This window comes from Lynx rufus, unplaced genomic scaffold (genome assembly GCF_022079265.1).
Source record: "Lynx rufus isolate CCGP_SWC_20201006 ecotype Redwood Valley unplaced genomic scaffold, mLynRuf1.p SCAF_37, whole genome shotgun sequence".
Lineage (NCBI taxonomy): Eukaryota > Metazoa > Chordata > Mammalia > Carnivora > Felidae > Lynx > Lynx rufus.
The window spans coordinates 422171-442267 of NW_025814853.1; the positions used below are offsets into that span (position 1 = coordinate 422171).

Genomic DNA, 20097 nt, shown 5'->3' on the forward strand with positions numbered 1-20097 from the left:
CTGGTGGGAGGACCATCCGGGAGGTATCTGGGCGTTTGCAGTCAAGTCGATGCCGTCCTCAGCAGGGAACCTCTCTCCTTCTACGCCACAACCAGCTTTGGGCCCCAGCACCTGAGCACGGGTCCTGAGCAGCCCTCCCTGAGCTCGACAGGATCTGAGCCCCCAGCAGCAGGTGGAGTGGGTCCCCAAGGAGTGGCTCGACCAATCCCTGGAGCAGTGGGTGGCTCGTATCTGTGGGCTGCCGTATTCTGCGCATCGGTCGCCCCTCCCTCGGCCACCTGCAGCCTCTTGGGGAAGACGCGCGCCTGGTTTCAGATGCACGGTTGGCTAACACCAGGCGGGAGAGGCCTGCTGTGGCACTGTCGCCCTCCCTTAGGGCAGAAGGTTGAGCAACACCTCACTCCCCATTAGGGAAGAGGGTCTGGGCCACCTTGTCTGCAGAGGAGGCAGGGTTTGATCAGAGAGCCTGACCAAAGAGAGTCTCTGACCAAATAGGCCCTCATGCCATGGGGGTCAGGCATGCTGCTCGGGGGGAGTCACTGCCCCTCCCCGGCCACAGTGACCTGCTCTTCTGGCTCTCCAGGTAGCCTTGGTGGCAGGGAGGGTGGCTGTGCATGGTGACCTTGGCCTAGTCACCCAGGCGATGCGATCTGACGTTTGCTCCCGAGCCCTCCCCTGGCGTCTTGTGACGCTGAGGCGGAACCGCCGTCTCCCCGAGGGCACTTGTGCCTGGCGGATATCTTCCAGCCAAGGGATCCGACATTTATTCTAGATTTGGACTGGCCCTCCCCACCCGTCATACTGGCCTTTGTCCTACTAACCCTGGGCCAACCGAATGGCGTGGTGCCTGGCCCCAGTGCACGCAGGTGCCGAGGCCCAAGGATCTAATGCGGGCAGCCCCGTGACTCACGAGTGTGGAAGGGCTCGGGGACGGCAGGGGCGGGAGACGGAAGAACCTGGGCCCGGAGGCATGCCAGCCAGTTCTGCCGGAACCACCCTGCTTCCAGATTCCTTACGAATCCGATCACGGGCTGCCACACAAGCCGATAACCGCCCTCCGGTCCTCGGGGCACGCGGAGCTCGAGGCCGGCAGGTGGTTCTCCCAGAGCCAGAGAAGAACACCGCTGTGGAAGCTGGTGGTCCCCGGGGCCACCTCTGGGACCCAGTGCTTACTTCCGCCGACCTTTCCTTCCCGTCGACCTCTACATGCGTTTGAGCCCGACACAGGAGCTGGTGCTAGTCAGCGCGCGGTAGAAACGAAACGCTAACGTTTGTAAAACGTCCAGGCACGGCCACCGACGTGACCAAGACCGCGGGCCTGGAGCTGGGGACCCCTCGGGAAGGCGAAGCTGTGCCTGGGCCGGGCGGGAGGCTCTCTGTCTCTGCGGGGGCGGGGGCGCAGGGTGCGTCGGGCCTGCTGCCTTCCGGCCTGTCCCGCGTCTGACCCTCCCTCCCGTGGGCGCCTCCCCTTCCCGAGGCCGGAGCAGCCCAGATGCTGCCGTTCAGACCCTGGCCAAGAGCTGCGAGCACGCGGCCTGGGCTCGGCCAACCGCGTGTTTCCGGGGACCCTGGCCTGGAGCGCATATCACACAGCAGCAGGGACAGTTCTGAGTTCCTGCCCCGCTCTCGGCGGGGGGGGGGGTGGAGGGGGTGGGGGGGGTGGGGAGGGTTGAGCACCCCGAGCCCAGGGTAAGTCCCCACGGGACCCCAGGCTCAGTCCCCTGCCCTCACTTAGACTGAGTGGGTGGCCCAGGGTTGCTCCAGCACGTCTTTCTGTCCCGCCCACCCCGTCGTGGGGGGTCCTTTATCGGGGCTCTGGCCCCTCGCTGACGTGCATGACGGTGGTTTCCAATTCCCAGGACCCCGGCTGCGAGGAGAATCCGCGTCCGCATCCCTGTGCGCATGCGCGAGGGTTCGCGGAGGCACGGGGTCGCGGGGCGCCGCTCCTTCTCCCCGGGGCTCACCGCCCCCCGCCCCATTTTCCATATGCCCCGGGCTCTCGTTTCTCCACAGCCCGCCGCCCTGCGCACCCTCTGCTTTCCATCACCTGCCGTCCCCACTGCGATGACGCCGGGGGTGTCTACTTGCCCCGCCCACCCCACCGCGCGGGTCGCAGCTTCACGAGGACAGGGGCTGTGTCTGCTCATTCTGAGCCCCAGGACCCAGCACACCCAACGTCCGAGCGCAGAACGGACGCGTGACTCTGGGCACCAACGCGGGAACTGGGCAATCAGTGCAATTTTAATGATCTCGGACGAGGGACGGCACAGGACCCGACCGGGAAAGGGAAAGGCCGGGTGGAAAGTCCAGCCGCTGCCCCTCCCAGGTCCTGCTGCTTCTCGACCTGGAAACCAGCCGGGCGGTGGGGGTGGAACTGGGACTTCTGTGCAGGGTGGTGAACGTTAGTTGAAACCTTCCAGTACTTTCTCTAAGCTCAGAGACATCAGTGAAAGCGCGAGGGCCCTCTGGTGGCCGGTGTGGCCGGTGGCTGCAGACAGGAGGCGGCCAGCAACGGCAAGCCTGGGGCGGACTGGGAGGCGCCTGGCCTCTCGGCGCTCGCTTGCGCCTAGTTCACGTCGGAGGAGTTGGTCAGGTAGAAGGGGCGGATGACCGCTTGGAAGCTGGTGAAGGACCCCTCCGGGCAGGGGAAGAGGGAGGCGCTCCTGGAGCTGTTGGTGCCCAGGGCGTCGGGGATCGAGGCCTTCTGTCCCAGGAAGTCGGTGACGTCCGCCACGAAGCGCCCCTCGCAGAGCATCAGAGCCTTGCTTTGGTAGCCGATGGTGGGATCCGAGTAGGTGGACTTGGAGAGGCCCAGGAGGGGGACCTCGTCCGCGGTGCACGAGAACTGGTAGTCCCAGCAGCTCTGGACGGTGGGAAGGTACAGGAGCGACCAGGAGACGAGCTTGTTCTGGAACAGGAAGCTGGGGTGCTGTGGGGTCTGGAAGGACCAGTTTGGAACGTACGGGTAGCCGGACGAGGCCTGGGAATCGCCCGAGATGTTGGCACTCCAGGTGGGCGAGGTATACAGCCGGGGCTGGTAGGCGTCGTCGCTGAGGTTCAGGCCTCTGTACTGGGCCAGCAGCCGGAAGGGCACGGTGTGGAACTCCAGCGCCTGCAGAGTCTTCTTCTGGAAGAGTGCCTCGTGACCCCGGTACAGGGACAGGTTAAACTGCAGCTCGAACAGGGTCTCGGGCAGCATCATGGGGAACCGGATCTCGTCCAGAAGGCCTTCCACCTCCCCGTGGGAGGGCTGCTTCTCCTGGCTCCACGCGTCCACGGCCATCAGCAGGGCCAGCTCGCTGCGCACGGCCAGGTCGCTCCTGGAGAGCAGGACTTGCAGCAGGGCCGTGGGGACGCTCGGCCAGGCCTCGGCCTGCGTCAGGGCCTCGAAGTTCCAGGCCAGGAACCGCACGCAGAGCTCCTCCAGCATGGGGTCCCGGGTGGCCAGTGCATAGGCATAGAGGTCCAGGGGCGTCTGGAAGGAGGCGTCCTCGGGGAGGAGGATGGCAAAGAGGCTCGCGCAGAAACTCTGCAGCCGCCAGGCCCCGTAGGCGGAGGCGAGCTTGTGGAAGCACTTCACAGACGTCAGGGAGACGTCCAACCTTCGGGAGTAGAAGTACCTGGGAAGGGGAGCGAGCGCTGACCAGCCTGGCACCCCTGCCCCTGCGGGACAACAGGGGGCCGGGTGTGTGCCGGGCCTGCCTCTCTGACATCACCGTCTATCCCGTGTTTGCCACTGACCCACAGACACCCCCGGCGGTGCCGTTTCGAGAGGCGTTCAGTGCCCCACGGACTTATCTTTCGGGCCAACCCACAGTCCAATCTCACATCTGCTCAGATCTGACAAGCGGGCAGATCCCAGGATCGCCAAGCACGACGCTCCGCCCCTCACCTGCGACGGAGGCGGCACCAGCAGCCTCTGTGCTCTGCCTCCGCCGTCACGGTCATCACCCTCTGGTGTCCTGGGCACCAGGACCTGCTGGCCACCTCGGGCATCAGCACTACACTACCCCTTCCTTCCTGCCGTCACAGGCCGGGCCAGGGCCCCTTCGGTCCCTTGCTGGGTGCCTGTCAGTGCCCCTCTGTCCCCAGCACCCGTCTCCTGCCCCCATGACACGGGCATCACCCCTGGTTGCTCCCTGTCTGTTTCCCCTGCTGATGGGGAGCCCATGCCGGTGGCACCCAACCTATGATTGGTTCTGTGACTTGGGGCGCCACCAGGACCCACTGTGCTGGGTGAGAACAGGTGTGGAAGGGGTCTGCCTAGAAGGCAATGCTGGCTAGGCCTGCCATCCTCTCCCGGGATGGGGCGGGTGGGGTCCCTTGGGAGGAGACCCTGTGCCCAGTGACGGTGGCAGACGCGGGTCTTCCCCTCCTCGTCCCTTCCTGTACTCGCTACTCTCGAAGCCTAATGTGTGATTCCTGCTGGCGACAGGAACTCGCAGGGGGAAGAGGGCATCTTCCCACTGGCCGGCCACCCACCAGCTGGGTATCTGCCCGAATCACTGAAGCCTCGCCCTGGGGCGGTGGCAGGGCACTGGGGCGCACACCTCCCGAGCACGGCCTCTTTGGTGGCAGGCCCCGCAGGTGCGTTGGCAAAAGTGGGGAGGGACTGTGGCTACCACCCCTCCCAATTCTCATTTCAGGCCGGAGTGGGAGGTTCCCAGGCCGCCGGTCACTGCCCACCTCAGCCTCAGGTGGGCCCCAGTGTGAGGAGGGGGGGGTCCCAGTCGTCCCTCGGCCTGCCCCTGAGAGGCAGACTCGAACAAGGACGGGGAGCGTCGGTGACCCTCAGAAACCACGGGAACTGGTGAGGAGGCCCCGGGCATCAGGGGGCCCCAGGCAGAGGAATGGGGGGAGTCTCTGCCCTCGATGGGGATCAGGTCTCCTGAGGCCTTCCCGGGGCCGGACGGGGTCCGGAGGCCAGGGGCATCCAGCTCGCTGTAGCCTTTCTGCCTTTGGCGAGGGCACAGAGACAGAGACGGAGAGAAAAGGGAAAAGACAGAGAAGGAAAGAGATAGAGAGAGAAGGAAAGAGACAGGGGCATCACCACTGCTCCAGAATCCTGAGCTCTGACTAAGGGTGTGATTCCAGCTGGGCCTGGGAAGCTGGGGAAGGGTGCCTGCCTGGTTCTTGAACGGATCGTAGAGATGGTCCCACTGGGCGGGGGGCACAGGGCAGCAGTGGGGGGGGGAAGGGCGCCTGCCTGGTTCTCATAGAGAGGGTCCCATTGCGGGGGGCGGTGCAGCACAGGGCAGCTGGAAAGAAACCGTTTCAATCTGTCTTAATTGCCAACATTTGTTGTTTTCTCTTCAATGTCGCTCGCAGCTACATAGAGCTTTAGGTCCGGAGAAGGAGAAGGAGCAGCTCTTTTTAAATACGTGCTTTCGGAGCACAAGCCCCCTGGGGGCCCCGGCAGGGCGGCCTGGCGGGAGGGTCGGCCCAGGACCCGGAGAGGTGGGCCCCTGGTGTCTCCGTGTCCCCAGCTGGGGCGCTGGCTCACGGGCGGGGGAGACTCCGAGGGGTCTGGGGTCACAAGCGCTCCACCTTCCACACGAGCAAGGTCAGAGCGAGACGGGGAGAAGGGTGAGTTCGGAACTACGTTTAAGTTTCTTGCAAATCTTGGGCCGTGACCTCACGTGACCTCAGAGACAGGTGTGTGTGCTCTGGACCACCTGACTCCTCCTCGAACACACGCACGACTGGGCCTCCACGGAGGCCGTGGCCCAGACCGGCGGCCTCTGCTGTGCGGGACCCCTTCCCAGCTCTGCCCCAGGCCCCTCCAGCGACCTCTCACCAAACCGGTCCGGGTCTTGGACCCGGTGGACTTGTGACCCACAGAGGGTTTGATGCCTCTTCTAACGGCGGCGACTGCTGGGAGATTTTTTATACAGTGTTTTGTGAAAGTCGGTATTCGTGTGTGTGTGTGTGTGTGTGTGAGTGTAGAGTGCGCAACTGTGTGTGCGCACAAGAGTGTGCGTGTGCACGCGAGCGGGTGGGACGCACACAACTGTGAGCCCGAGCGTGTGCGAGCACACGTGTGTCCACGTGAGGGTGTGGGCGTGCCTGTTTAAGACCATGCGGATATGTGGGGGCACACGTGGGTGTGAGTGTGTGTTGTGTCGTGCCCACGCACGTGCTTGCGGAAGCACCCGTGAGGTCGGTGCCGTAGCCCCTGAGGTTTGCCGCCGGAGGGAGGTGGGAGCGCCCTGGGGACCCTGCCCAGGCCCTGGTACCCCCGTCCCGAGGATGGTCACCTGATAAAGTCTCTGACGACAGGCAGGCACTCTGCGTCCACCTCCATGGTGACGGTGGGGCCAGGCTCCTTCCACAGGGCCTCGGCCTCGGGGTTGGTTGACAGGATCAGCCTGTGACCGCACACGTCTAGGCCCTCCTCCTCGTCGTCCTTCACCCTCACCCTGATGGACAGGTCACAGCCCCTCTGGCTGTCAAAGATCCACTCGAGAGCCGCAGGGAGCTCATCCGACAGGTCAAGGGTGTGGGCACCGCGGGTTTCTAAGAGGGGCGGAGGGGAGCACACTGTTAGCAAGAAGGGCCAGGGGCCGTCACCCAAGAACACTTCTGCCCCCTGGACTCGGCCTCCTCCTCGCCTTATCTACTCAGGAAGGCTCCGGGGGAGACAGGGGGTGCCGTCCCCTCTGTGGTGCAGAGCCTCCCCACCCCCGTGGGACACCCCAGTTAGCTCCTCTGCTCCCCCACATTCGGGCAGCACCTCCCCCCACGTCCAGCGCCCCTGCCCCCCCCCCCCCCTTTAAAATCCCAGCTGCTCAAGCAGTCACCCAGGTGGTGCGTTCTAAAACCCAGACCCTTTCCCTGGCTGGACCGTCTGAGGAGGGAGAGTCTTACAGAAACTCAGTTCAGAGCCATGGGGTCCCTAGCAGCCTCCTTCAGGGAACAGGGGCCTAGAGAAGCCACTTGAAGCCCCCCCCAGGTGGTGCCGGGGGTGATGCACCCCTGCCCCGACACCCCCAAAGCCTAACTGGGAACAAAAATCCCACCTGTTCTTTCTTTTTCACAAATGGGTCACAAGTCAGCCAGGCGGGTCCAGCCCCGCATTCCTCCACCCCCACGGTCACCACCCGCTCCCTGCCCGCCCCCCGCGCCCACTCCCAGGGAGCCCTCCACGCGGTGGCTCTATCGCTGTGTAAATGCTCCGTCCCCAAGCCTGGGGGGGCTGCCCGGGTCCCCAGGCCCCGTGCGAAGCCCAGGAAGGAGAAGAAAGATAGGAATCGGGGACTGAAGAACGCGCAGCGGCCCGGAGAGGTCAGCCCGCGTGCTGGTGCAGGGGGAGGGGGAGGGGAGGCCAGAGGGGCGGGAGCCACGGGGGCAGGGTTTAGGGCTTGCCGTCCAGGCACGCGGGCGCTCCTTCCGTGTCGCCGACGGAGGAGGAAGGAAAGTAAAAGGCTTCGAGACGCAAGCCTGCAGCACGCAGGTGTCCCGTGCAGGGGGCAGGCGGCTCTTGCCCAAGGACCCGGTTAAAGGGAGCACTTCTGAGCAGCCCGGCGAAGGGGGCGAAGGGCCGTGGGGAATGGGGGATCGCTTGGGGCGTGGTGCTGCTCTAGGGGCTCTCCCGCCCCCTCCCTCCGGGACAGGCGCGGCGGGGCAGGGCGGGGCAGGGCGTGCGGTGCAGGGGAGGGCCAGGGCGGGCGTGCAGCGCACGGGGCTCACCGTTGGTGCAGATCACGCCGGCGTCCTGATTGTGCCTGCAGTTGCTCCTCAGCCAGCCCAGGGACTTGCACTCGGCCAGCGACGACTCTGTCCCCGTGCACTCCACCTCGTCCAGCATGATAGGGCCCGCGCCTGCAGGCACACAAGGGCGGGGCTGGGGGTGCTGGCGCCCTCCGCGGGGGGGGGGGGGGGCGGGGCGTGGACAGGGCTGCTGTTCCCCTAGAACTGCCGACTGCAGAGGCCAGTTGCGTTTACTGCGGCGACGGGAGCCCCGGGCAGCCCTCCCGCTCCAAGCCGGCAGCCCCTTGTCCCTCACGCTGCCCTGCGGGGTCTGTCCCCAGGTGTGACCTGGCGGCGATCCGAGTGCGGGTTCGGGGTTATTCCGGTGGCGCCACAAACTAGCCATCATCTCTACCCGACCCCCGCCTCTGGAGAGTTGGATTATTTCCCTTTCTTCAGAATCATGGGCCCTGCGTCAGTGGAAACGGTCCTGTGCACAGACGTGCCCCCCCCCCCCCGATGGTTCAGGAAGGTATGGTTCCCGGGGCCTGCGGGACTGGCTGCCGGCAAGGCCAGTGTGAGTGCCCCTGGCCAGCTCGGGTGTTAGCACTGCTTTAAGTGTTGGCCAAAGCTGAGTGAGGAGGCCCGGCCCTTCTCCGGCAGCCGGTCCCAGCTCTGGGACCTGGGGATCAGCAGGCCTACCTGGCCCGAAGGCGGCTCTGCCCAGAGCCTTGGTGGCATTCTCAAAGCCCAGGGCCCGGCAGACGACGCTGGCATCCGTCAGGTCCCACAGGTTGTCACACACCGTCCCCCACTGGCCTCTGTAGAAGATCTCCACGCGGCCCTCATTGGTGCTGTCCCCGTCGGCCAGCCGCACGTCCCCATCTTTCACACCTACAGGGTCCCCAAGGGAACAGAAAGGTCAGCAGGGAGGAAGGCCCACCTCCCTCCCTATCCGGGGGCCCTGCCCCCCGAGGACCACTTGTCAGTTCCCCCCAGGGCGGGGTGCCTGCTGTGCAACGAACTTTAAAGCCCTCCATCCATCGTCGAGGGGTTCACCTATAGGGGAGGGGTAGAGGACATGCCCCCCCCCAGGAGGTAAAACGCCTCTTATTTTTGAGGTCTGAGTCCTTCCTCTGTTGGTAGAGAAGGGGCAGGAGGGGCAGCTGGGACCCTAAAGCCTGAGAACGGGGGAGGCGGGACCCCGGGGGGCAGAATGGAGAAGGAGGGGCCTATGTGACCCCACCTGAGGGCGTCTGGGGCTCGGGGATGCTGCCTGTGCACTACAGCATGGACCCCTAGGAGGGTGGGGGGGGGAGTCCAGGAATGGCAGGCCCAGGGACCCCCCCAGAAACATTGGCAGGAAACGCCAGGTGCAGAGAGAAAGTGGGGCTGTTCTGGGACAGGGTCAGGCAGGAGCTGGGTGCCATGTCAAAGGGTAGTTCTCAGTTGGGGGTGCAGCAGGCCTCCATGGGGTCACCAGGACAAGGAAGGGCCTCCTGAGAACACTTCTGAAGACAGGCATCCAGAACTCTGAAGTCTGACTGGGTCCACAGGGCACTGATTCGTGACCCCACCCCCAACTCCCAGCATTCGGCCTGTGTGATGGGCTCCCGGTGCTCAGTCCCTCCGGGTCCCACTGGATGAAAACGGAGAATCCCTTGGTGTCCCCCCAGAACCTATAAGCCACCGTCACTGGGGCTCACCAGGGCTCCAGGCAGGAGAGAACCCGGGCTGACCCCGGTGACCCAGGCAGAACATTGCCTAGATTTTCCGCAAGGAGGGGTCAGCCCCACAGAAGGCGGAGCAGCGGCCCCTCAGATGGCCGCTTTGGGCATTCCTGGGGCTCAGCTCACCTTGGGTCCCTGCAACCAGCAGCCACATCCAGAGGAGTCGTGGGGGGGCCATGGCTCTCCTGGGAGGCCCCCGTCCTGCGGTGGAAGGAAGTGGAAGAGTCAGACGGCAGAGCTGGGCAGCCCTTGGGACCAGGATCCTTCAGACCCTACGTGTGGTGTCCCTGCTCTCAGCTGTGAGTGTGACAGGTGCCCCCCCCCCAGCGGGAGCCCCTCCCCCGAGGGGTGGTCCTCGGCACGTAAGGAGGGAGTGAGACTTGCCCAGACGAAGGGTGGGGGGAACTGGCGGAGGTCTCTAAGCAGCAGGACAGCGGGCACTAAAGCCCATCTCCGAAAACCAGGCCCTGGGCAAGGCTGTAGAGGGTGCAGGGCCCAGATCCCCAGAGGCCTGGTGGGCCCTGCTGAAGGTAGGGCTTTACTTTTGGCAGCTGGACTCCTGTGGGCGTGGCCTGAGAGCTCTCTGTGGGCCCCAAAGGGAGGGGACACGCCGGGAGGTCCTCAGAAATCCAGGCAGGAGCGACAGACAGGGCCAGAGACAGTGGCTGGGAGGGGGAGTCAGGGCTGAGGCCTGGGACTGGCTGCAGCCGGGTGGGGGTGGGGGTGGGGGTGGGGGTGCGGACGAGACGGGGGCCGGGGGAGCAGGCTGGGGGCGAGATGCTGAGCGGTGGACCTGGTGCTGCCTCCTCTGAGGTTAGTGTCCCCAAGACACAGGCGCGGAGAGGCTCGGGCCACCGAGACTACACAGCCAGCCTGGGGGGCGCAGCTCTTCCAACGTCCGCCTGGAGTCCTTGCTTCTCTGCAATTCTTGGGGCTCGGTTTTCGCCTTAATCCCAGCCTCTGCCCCTCACCTCCCTCTGCCCACCAGGCCCCGGCTGTGGGGGAACCAGTCATCGTCTCTCTGGCTCGGTGACAATCCCGTGGCCCCGCGCCACTCCCGGGCCCAGCAAGTGGGCAACGAGGCCGCCATTGTGGGCACCCCTACGAGTTCAGGGCTGGTGACCCTGAGGCAGCACCCCAGTTGTGCATTAACAGTGGCCGATCAAGCACCTGGTACGTGGTATGCAAATATGGCTGTCCTTGGGGTGGTCATGGCCACCTGCTGTAGCCTGGCTCCCTCACATGGGAAATTGGGATAAGGCTGCCTGACTTTTGCAAATTAGAAAAAAGATACTCTTTCTTGGGATAGGTATAGGCCTGGGCTGGAATACACCAACTGGTGAGAGGGCACTGGGCTGAATTCCAAGCCTGTTTGCCCTTTGTCCTTGTGCAGTGAACCACTTGGACAACTGTACATAGAGACCCTGTGGATCTGGGAGCGGCAATGATGGTTTCTGGGCTGAGGGAGAGCACCAGATCCCAGCTGAGTACACACAGGGAGACTGTACCCACCAGATTACATTGGGCAGTGAGAGGGACACCCACCTGAGAACAAGAGGCATGAGCTTACCTGAGGCCACTACTGATGGCTGCCCTGGATCGTCTTGCCTACCTGCTGCGGGATCCCCTCTTCAACCCAGAAAACCCCGTGTGAAGCGGGGCATGCTGGTCCCAGGAAACGCCACAGAAAACAGTGGAGTTTCGATTTCTAGAAACCACCTGACCTGGGTCTCTTCTGGGACTGGCTGCCGGCCCAAGGCTTCCTGGTCCCCTCCCTCCTCTCAGCTCTGGCTGCAGATGTTGGACCTCACGGGGGCAGTCTAACTGAGTTGATAACCGGAGCGAGGGGAGCGAGGCGGCCTGCCCGCCGCGGCAGCTAGGCTTGATTGTAAACAACCTTCCAAGCTGGACTGGCCCCAAGGGCTGGCGCTGGGGGAGGGCGGTGGCGGTGGGGGGGGGGAGTGGGGGAGGGGGAGGGGGAGCCGGGAAGAAGAGCAGGGGGTGGGAACAGACAGGCTGGGGCCGCACCTGCCAGTGTGGCCTGGGCTCGCGCTGAACGCTCCGGGCCGTATCCTGGGTCTGGCACGTGGCCGGCAGGGTGGCCACCGCCGGGATGGCCGCTCACCGGGCGTCACCCCGCGCTGAGAGTGCGGCAAGCCTGACCTCACTGAGAGGCCCTCCGCGAGGCTGCACGGAGTCATCCCCGGACAGGCGAGGGGGGCTCGGAGACGCGAGACAGCACGGCCAAGTACGCAGCCAGCAAGTGACCCCCAGGGGGCACACCACCCACCCCCGATAAGGGCTGTTCTCCCAGCGTCTCACCCCTGCAGGGCGGGTGTAAATTGCGGAGCCCCCCTCCCCCCCAGCCGTCTCTTCCCCCCTCCCCCCCCCCCAACAGAAAGCAGCACTGCATTTTTCCCTCGGGAAGTCACCGGCTCCCACTCCCAGGCTGTCTGGGGGCCCAGGCTCCCCCGGAGTCTGACCCAGACCTGGCAGCTCAGGGCCCTGCAGGCCCCTTGCCACAGGGATGGTGTCGGAGAGAGGCCATGAGGGCGGCCGGCCCAGTGGGGGTCAGCTTCGGCCTCAGGGAGGGTCCCTGTAAGGTGCGTGTGCCCGGGGGCTGCGGATGCCCCGGGGAGAGCCCATCTGGGGGGGGGGGGTGTGTGTGTGGAGCTGAGACCTGGAGGCGGTAGGTCCCGAGTCTGTGGTCCAAGCCCCTGGGTCCAGCTGCCAAGGTCAAGCCCTGGGATTCACGGTTAAATGAGGCAACGAACGCCCTCTTTTGTTTTTGTCACCTGCATGCCACAGTTCTGGATGATTTGTCCCTTGGAATGTCCCCAGGTCTCCCCAGCCTAGTGGCTCGCAGCCTGGTCTGCACATGACAGTCACCCGGGAGCTTTACAAACTCCTGGTGTGCAGGCCCAGTCCGTCACGATCTCCGGGGTGGGGACAGGCATCGGCAACGTAAAGCCCTCCAGGTGGCTGCCGTGGCGGCCAGGGCTGAGACACACGGGTTCCCTGGCACTGCGATCCCAGGAAGGCGCGCCGAGGTCAAGCCCTGAATGGCTGTTTGCCCACGAGGTGAGGTTTCAGGGAGCTGCGTGGCTCCTCCAGCTCCCTCCAGAGAAACCAGATATCCAGGGGGAGAAGCATCTGGAAACAGCGCTGGCAGGAGAGACCGTGGTGAGTTTTAAAATCCCATCCAGACGAAGGAGCTTCAGCTTCGTTGGTGCAGAACCCCCAGGACCCCCCCTTCTCAGTCTCCACGATTTTTGCCCACACAAGCCGCCCGTCAGGAAGAGAGTACGAAGGAAGTCCTTTGGGAGGTGGTGGTGGCGTTACCCTTAAACATAAAACTGCCAGCTATCTTACCAGCAAAAACCAGTTTGTTGACGAAAAGCTAAGAGTTGCTACCCGGAGCAAGCAGGCTACGGCAAAGCCGCTGGCAACTCCACCGGGCAAGGAAGAAGGGGCTCGGTTTTAGAGGAAAGGGAGGGGCTGTTATAAACAGAAAGGCCCCTGGGGGAAACTGGGAGGTGGCGTAAGGTGGCTTCCCAGTGGCTGAGCTGCGGCACGGGGAGGAAGAAACCCTCCTTCCTCCAGGTTGGGACAGTGACGCGGTCTCTTCCTGCTGGGTCTGCGGTGGTCAACCGGGGCTGGGGTGAGAGCTCCCCCGCCCGCCGCCCCCCTCCATTCTCACCGAGGTTTCCTTGGCCTCATTTTCATGGTGGCGCGGTTTCCCACTCAAGTTGCTGAATCTTTAGCCCCACGGTCCTGGAAAGTCCTTCGTGTTCGGGCAAGGAAGGTGTGAGCCCAAGGCCTCTGCATGGAATCCGGGTGCGGGGTGTGGACTCCCCCGGGGCCCTCCAGGCGGAACCGAGCTTGAGAGGGCCTGGTCCGGTGAGGAGGGACTCCGTGCCGGTAGGACGGAAAGTCCCGGGCACCGCAGACGACGGTCCGGCTGCTGTCACCAGGAAGCCACTGCCAACACGGCAGGGAGAGGCCTGGGGGTTTTCGGAGGCGAGGACCCTTGGCCGGCTCATAGGGTATTCTTTCCTGCGTCTCCCCCACCTGCACACCGAGCGCAGGAACTGGCCCCAGAGGCTCCTGCTGGGGTCTACCATAGACCTTTCGCACGGGCCTCGGCCCACTTGCTACCCAAACCCCCGTGGCTGGTATCTGCAAAGGGGGTTCCCTTTGCAGATGAGAAAACAGAGGCGAGAGAGGCAAAATGTGCCCGTCTGTGCAGCAAGAAGGGAAGGAGCTGGGATTCAAACCCCCACTTTTTCTTTTTAAAAAAATTGGCTCAGGACGCCTTGATGGTTCAGCCGGCTGCGCGTCCAACTCCTGATTTCAGCTCAGGTCACGATCCCGGGGTCATGGGATCGAGTCCTACGTGCGGCTCCACGCTGAGCGTGGACCCTGCTTAAGAGTCGGTCTCTCGCCCTCTGCCCCTCCCCCCTGCTCTCTTGAGATATGATTTACATACATTAAAATGCACTCATTAAAATGCATTAATGAGTTTTGACAGGGGTGTGCAAATGGCAACCATGACCATAATCTACAGAACATTTTCATCATCCTCAAACGTTCCTCATGCCCCTCTGCGGTCGGTCCCCTCCGCCAGCCCCCATCCCTGGCAACTACCGATGTGTTTCGCGTGTCCCAGAGTTTCATAGAAACAGAAACGTACAACGTGTGACGTTCTGCATCTGGCCGCCTTTACTTAGCACGAGGCTTTTGAGACTCATTCGTGCCACACGCGAATACCAGCTCTCGGCTGACTTTTTTCCTGAGTAGTCGTGCCCCACGGGGACAGACTACAACTTGCGTAAGCGTTTACGTGCACCGATGGACATTTGGGTCATTCCCAGGTTTTAACTACTACACAGGGTTTCCAGTTGTTCACGTCAGCTACACAGAAACAAGTGAATTTCTGTACGTGTGCCATCTGTCCTTCAGCTCCGCTAAGCTCAACTCTTCAGTTTTGGTAGCTGTTTTCTGAAGGCTTCTTACGCTTTCCCGCCCCGTTGATCTGGTCTCTGGCAAATAAAGATAATTTTACTCTCTTTTACTTTCTTTTCCTTGCCCAGTTGCACGCTCTGGGACACCCCATTGGATGATTGTGAATAAAAGTGAGGAAACCAAGGTCAGTTTCCCCGCGTCTGATCACTGCGCTTACGCTCGTGAAAACCGGAAGCTGTCAACACCGGAGAAGGCTGCGCGAAGGCACCGTGCTAGTTTTGCAACTTCTGTGCGAGTTTTGGTTTAAAATGGCTGCAACATAAGAAATTAGGTTGTTGGGGGACATTCTTACCTCGTTCCCAGCCTTAGCGGGGGGGGGGGGAGACCTTCAGTCTTTCAGCACAAAGTATGATGCTCGCTGTAGGTTTACGGCAAGCGCCCTTTATCAAGTGATGAGCGACGTTCCTCTTATGCCTGGTTTGCTAAGAGTTTTGTTCGTTTTAAAATCATGAACAGGTGTTGAGTTTTGTCCAAACCTTTTTCTGTGTCTTTTGAGACAATTATAGGATTTTTCCTTTTGACTCTGGCAACGTGGTGGATTATGTTACGTTTTGACCATTCAACCAACCTTGCCTTCCTGGAATAAAACACACGCTCTCGTGAATTACTTCCGCTTTGATATACAGCTGGATTCAACTGGCTAGATTTTCATCAAAGACTTCTGCGTCTTTGTTCATGAGGGATGCTGGTCTGTATCTGTCGTTTCTTGTAAAAGATGTGTCTGGTTTTGGTATCAGGATAGTGGAGCCCTCAGAAAATCAGTCAGGACGTGTTCTCGATTTCCCAAATCATGGAAGGTTTTGTGTTGGCTTGGTATTGTTTCTTCCTTAAATCTTTGGGGCAATTCACCAGTAAGACCACGTGGCCTTGGAATTTTCTTGGCGTGAAGGCTTTTGAGTCGCATCTTTTACACAATTTTATTAAGGTATGATTTACCTTGAAACTCACCAATTTAAAGTGCATAGGACAGGATTCACGCTTGGGAAGAGATTAATCTCACTTGTTTTCACTCCGTTCCAAGACGGTGCTTGGGAGCTCTCCTTTTGCTGATGAATTATACCCTGAACACAGACAGCAGCCAGCAGGCCACAGTCACCACGCGTGTGAGGAGGGTGTGAGCCCAGACCCCGCGGTATCTGGAAGCTTCTCAAAGAGATGACTCCTTGTCCGGTTCCATCTCAGGCCGACGCCCTCCGGCTTCCCCCTCGTGGCCCTCCTGGAGCTGTTCTCCGGAGGACTGCCAAGAACACCGGGTCCTCCCTGTGGCTCAGTCCACGGACCCTCTGCGGCCCTTCTTCCCTGACCTCCCTGCGGTATCTGATGGTCAGGCTCCCAGTAGGAAACAGATGGCTCCAAACGGGGGTCACCGACGGAGGCTTTAAGGAAGGCACGACCTGCGAGGTGTGAGTGAGCACGGGTAGGGACATCACGAGGGGTAGAGTGGTTCCTGGAGTGTGGACCACTCTCAGGCCAGAAGGGCCGAGGGCAGGGAGCAGTCACTGGAGCACAGGCTGAGAGGGCAGGGGGGACCCTTCTCGCGAGATCGTGCCGGAGGCGACCCCGCTAGAGGGAACTGAGGACCTTCGGCTCATCCTCCTCCCTCCGTGGGGACCCCCCAGGTCAGTCTCTGGGGACGCAGAGCAGGGCGGGGAGGGGGAAGGGCAAGGGAGGGTCTGAAGAGAGAAAAGGACCTGTGAGCACACCCTCTGGGTCCTACGCCAGCTCAGGCCCGTCTTCTCCAACAGCCCTTCCCCACCCGCTGCTCCTGGGTGCTCCTGAGGGTTCGCACCCCGGGGAACGGGCTCATCCCCGCAGCTCCACAGACACGCCAAGGGCACCCTGATCGGCCTAACCTCTCTGCTGGGACCCTCCTCATCACCCCATCACGCGGCGAGCCAGCACCGGCGAGCGCATGCTAACTGGGCACCGGGGGCTGTTCACAGCAGCATCTTCCCTTTACAGACGAGGAACTCAAAGGACTGAGAAGTCAGACGTGCTGTCCCAGGCCACACAACTGGGAAGCGTCGGGGCCAGGACTGGAACCTGTGAGTGATTTCACAGCCCATGTCCTTCACCGCAATGACCAAACGGGCTCCTTCAGACACAGGAAAAGTTGGGACTGGATGATTCAGTTTCCAGAAAAGTCTTTCCCTGGTCTGCGAAGGCGCCTGTCCCGCCAATTCCCACGGCCTGTCAGACGCCCCCGCCCCAGAAGAGGACAGAGCGCACCCCTGAGAGAGCCCGGCCTGTTTGTGAATCGCCACCCCTCTTACATTTCCTGCATGAGGCCCCTGGCCGACAGCCAACACAGAGCCGGAGACAGAGCATTCACAGTCCCCTCTAGCACTTTATTATTTAGAAAACAATGGCTCCAGTAGGAAGGAACGCAATCCTGATGCTTACGGCAGCAAATACAGAAACAGAAAACTTCTAGCTTTAAAACGGTCCCAAATCCCTAACTGTGAAAACCCCCTTGGGGCACCTAGGCCTGAAGTGCCATCAGAAAGGTCTCGACTCAGTGACTGTCCCAAGTCCAACCTTCCTAATTTTGCTTCCGTTTCAAAAACTCACACGGCCTCCACGTCAGTGACGTTTATCAAGGACGTGGGTCAGGGAGCCCGGTCAGGCAAAGTCAGAAAACACTTGGCTGCTCCAGCCTACGTCCAGCAGGAATCGAGTTCCAAAGAAACGTGTCACGTACTTTTGCCAGATACTTCATAGTGGGAGCGGAGCCTCCCTGGGTTCCTTCCTAGCAGCGGTATCAGAGTCTGTGAGCGGGAAAAGTCTGTGAGACAGGGGTCCTCAGTGACACCCGAGCCTAAAAGATGGCCCTTCCCAGACCATCAGGCATCCTACAACTCCCTGAGGGGTGAGGGAGCTTCAGGGGAAGGGCCCTCCTCGGCTCTGGTCCTGGCTGACCTGTCCTAAACCCTTTGCCTTTGCCGTGGAGCACGAACAGGCCACAGGGACGCAGATAAGCAAGCGATTTGTGTGAAGTTCCCAGAGGAGAAGCTGCGAAGTTCCCCAGGGGAGGAGAAACAAAAGGTCAGGGGACAGAAGCCACAGGGCCAGGCTGGCCTCGTACATGACCTCTCTTGGAAAGAGCCCAGCACCCCTGACCCAGGGCAGGCCCGTAAAGGAAGGAAAAGATCGTCACTCGTGGAAGTCTTTAAAGGCAAGACAACTTCCGACAGTTGCTAATGTTCTGTCTTCGTATCTTCTGACCGAGGACTTCTAAATGCTTAATCACTTGTCTTCCCACCTGTCAGAACTTAATTCCAGCCTCCTCCACTGCTGGGAATGAATTCGTTAACTATGGGACTTTGGTCTGTGTGATAAGATTTGGTGACTCCACTATGAGAAAGGAAATTGGTTTAATTAAAATGAGTTAATAATTAAAACCTCAGTACACATGCTGGCAAAGCGAGCGCCATAATTAAAACTTCCAAGTGTTGCCTGGCCACAGAAGCTTCCTGAAGGGAAAAACCGTGGAGTCAGCCACACGGAGCGGAGACTGCCTGATGTGAGGCCGAGGACAAACGAGCAAACTTGTGTCCTTTCCTGTGGGTTGTGGGCAGATGCGTCCCTGGAGGTCTGCCTTCGCCCACACAGCCCTGTGACACCCTGTAGTGTAGACAGATTCCTTTCCGGGCGCCTCGAGGAGTGGATTTAACGCACGAGGTTCACCAGGAAGGAAGAAAAGGGGGTGGCCTGGGAGTTCCCGACGGGCAGGTCCCACTTCAGACTCACTGTTTTGTTCCCACGGGGGGACAGTGCTGGATACACAGTAGGAGCTCAAGAAACATTTATTAAACGAAAGCACAAAGGGAAGGAGAGAAAGGGAGGTGGGCAGGAGGGAGGGCTGGTCCCAGATTAGGACGCCCGCAGGGACCAGCTCCCACCACCAGGTGGCAGTGCACAGAACAGGTGGCCGCAAGGGGGACCGTCCCGGCCCCTTTCCCGGCACTGCGCACTGCGGAACCCCCTCCTGCGGCTGCTCTGCTCGCACCCTGGGGCTGACCCCCCTGTTCTGGGGGGCGGGCAGGGTCTCTGAACCAGGCACACACCTGAGCTCTGAAAAGGAAAAGACAAAAGCAAAACAAAACACCACGGAAAAGTGCCGTCTTCTGGTTTTTAGAAAACTTGAGTCCTGATGGCTGAACACCGTCCACCTCTCGGCCTTGCTGGTCTGAATTTTGTGAATTTAAATAAACTCTATTCCTTCATACTTCACGTTTCCGATCTTGGTCTCCGGCAGTAGGAAGCGGCCATCCAGTGTGAAGGCCAGGATGTAGGTGGCGACCCTGCCCGCGTCCTCCTCAGACTTGAGGGCCACGATGATCTGGTCGTCGGTGTCGGGGATGAACTTGAAGGAAGAGAAGCCGTGCGTGGGGACCACGGCGCCCACGTGGCCGACGGAGATGTCGCCGAAGTCCGGGCTGGCGCTCAGGAGCAGGTTGGCGCCCTTGTGCTCGTCGTCCTTCTCGCTGTACCGCTCGTGGCTGGCGCGGCGCGGCAGGAAGAACCACCGCTGCAGAGTGTCGCTCCAGCACGCCGATTCGTGAATGAGGTAGCCTGGGGACACACGACAGACCCCCCGGGGTCACCAGACCGCCCCGCCCGCGAGCAGGGTGCGGACGGGACCCTCCACCACGTGGTCGTGCGCCCGCGGCGCCTCCTTCCCCGCGCAGGCTTCCACGCTGACAGTGCGTGGCGGGCGGGCCGCCAGGGAGCGTCACCACTCCGTCCTATCGAGACCTCCCTGCTTCCTGTGGCGCTCTCCGTCCGTCCTCGTCCTTGGTCACTCCGAGAGACAAAGACGGGAAAGCCAGACCGAGACCGCCCAGGCCTGGGGACCCGTGGCCAGGAGTTCTGTCTGCGTTTCTGCTCCCTTGCTGCTAACCGAGGAGCACGATGAGCGAGCGAGCCCGGGGGGAAGGGAGCGAGATAAGCCAGCACGATGGATTTGTGAGGAAGGGATCAGGGTTGGGGGAGACGCTCCCTCGAGGCTGAAAAGGAGGCAGCACACCCTCCTATCTGGGGGCGAAGCAACGTCCCCAGCGCCACGCCCCCCAAGCCTGGAGCTGCCTGGCCGCTCTGAACATCCCAACCCCCCCGCCCCGACACACACACACAAGCCGTGACACTCTCCCGGGAGGCGAGGGGAGAACCAGAACTCGGTCCACCTTGCTTCTACCTGGTCAGGGGCGGGGCCCGGGCCCCACCCTCAGGGAAGGGCCAGAAGAGCTGGCACAGGAGGGGCTGTGGTCTGAGACAGCAGGAGGCGCTCTGTCAGGGACAGTGAAGGGATGGGGGGGGCTGGGAACAGACCGCACAGGCAGAAATGCCCAACACCGCTGTGCCCAGAGAAAGCGCGCACGCAGCGCACCGGCATCTGCCATGACCCCGGGCGGGGCCGGGTCCCTTACCTGGCGGCTGGATCCCCGCGGCGGCCCGCAGGGCATTGTAGCTGGACACCCAGTTCTCGTGGTCCACGCTGCCCCTGCAGCCCACCACCTTCACCCATTCCGGGTTTTCGTTCACCACTTCCCCCGTGCTGGTGGTCCACTCCTTGCCCAGGCCGCCCACATACAGATGCTCGTCCTTCACCGCCAGCCACTCGGCTTTGAAGCCTGGGGACAAGGAGACGAGG

General features: G+C 61.9%; 1 protein-coding gene across 4 annotated transcripts in view; it reads right to left on the reverse strand.

The window, feature by feature from the left end:
* Window positions 1–2223: 2223 nt before the first annotated feature.
* The window catches only part of CANT1 (calcium activated nucleotidase 1), a 30896-nt gene continuing 13022 nt past the window's right edge, over window positions 2224–20097 (reverse strand). For 2 of the 4 annotated variants that reach the window (XM_047093918.1, XM_047093917.1), the window contains 6 exons: window positions 19874–20077; window positions 9546–9620; window positions 8392–8583; window positions 7690–7821; window positions 6258–6516; window positions 2224–3620 (listed from right to left, as the gene is read on the reverse strand). In XM_047093918.1, the coding sequence (XP_046949874.1) occupies window positions 2567–3620; window positions 6258–6516; window positions 7690–7821; window positions 8392–8583; window positions 9546–9620; window positions 19874–20077 (1916 nt within the window). In that variant the 3' untranslated portion in view covers window positions 2224–2566. Of the gene's footprint in view, window positions 3621–6257; window positions 6517–7689; window positions 7822–8391; window positions 8584–9545; window positions 9621–10989; window positions 11105–16771; window positions 19020–19873; window positions 20078–20097 lie in introns of those variants that run through there. The other 2 variants (XM_047093919.1, XM_047093920.1) reach the window with 2 other exon arrangements.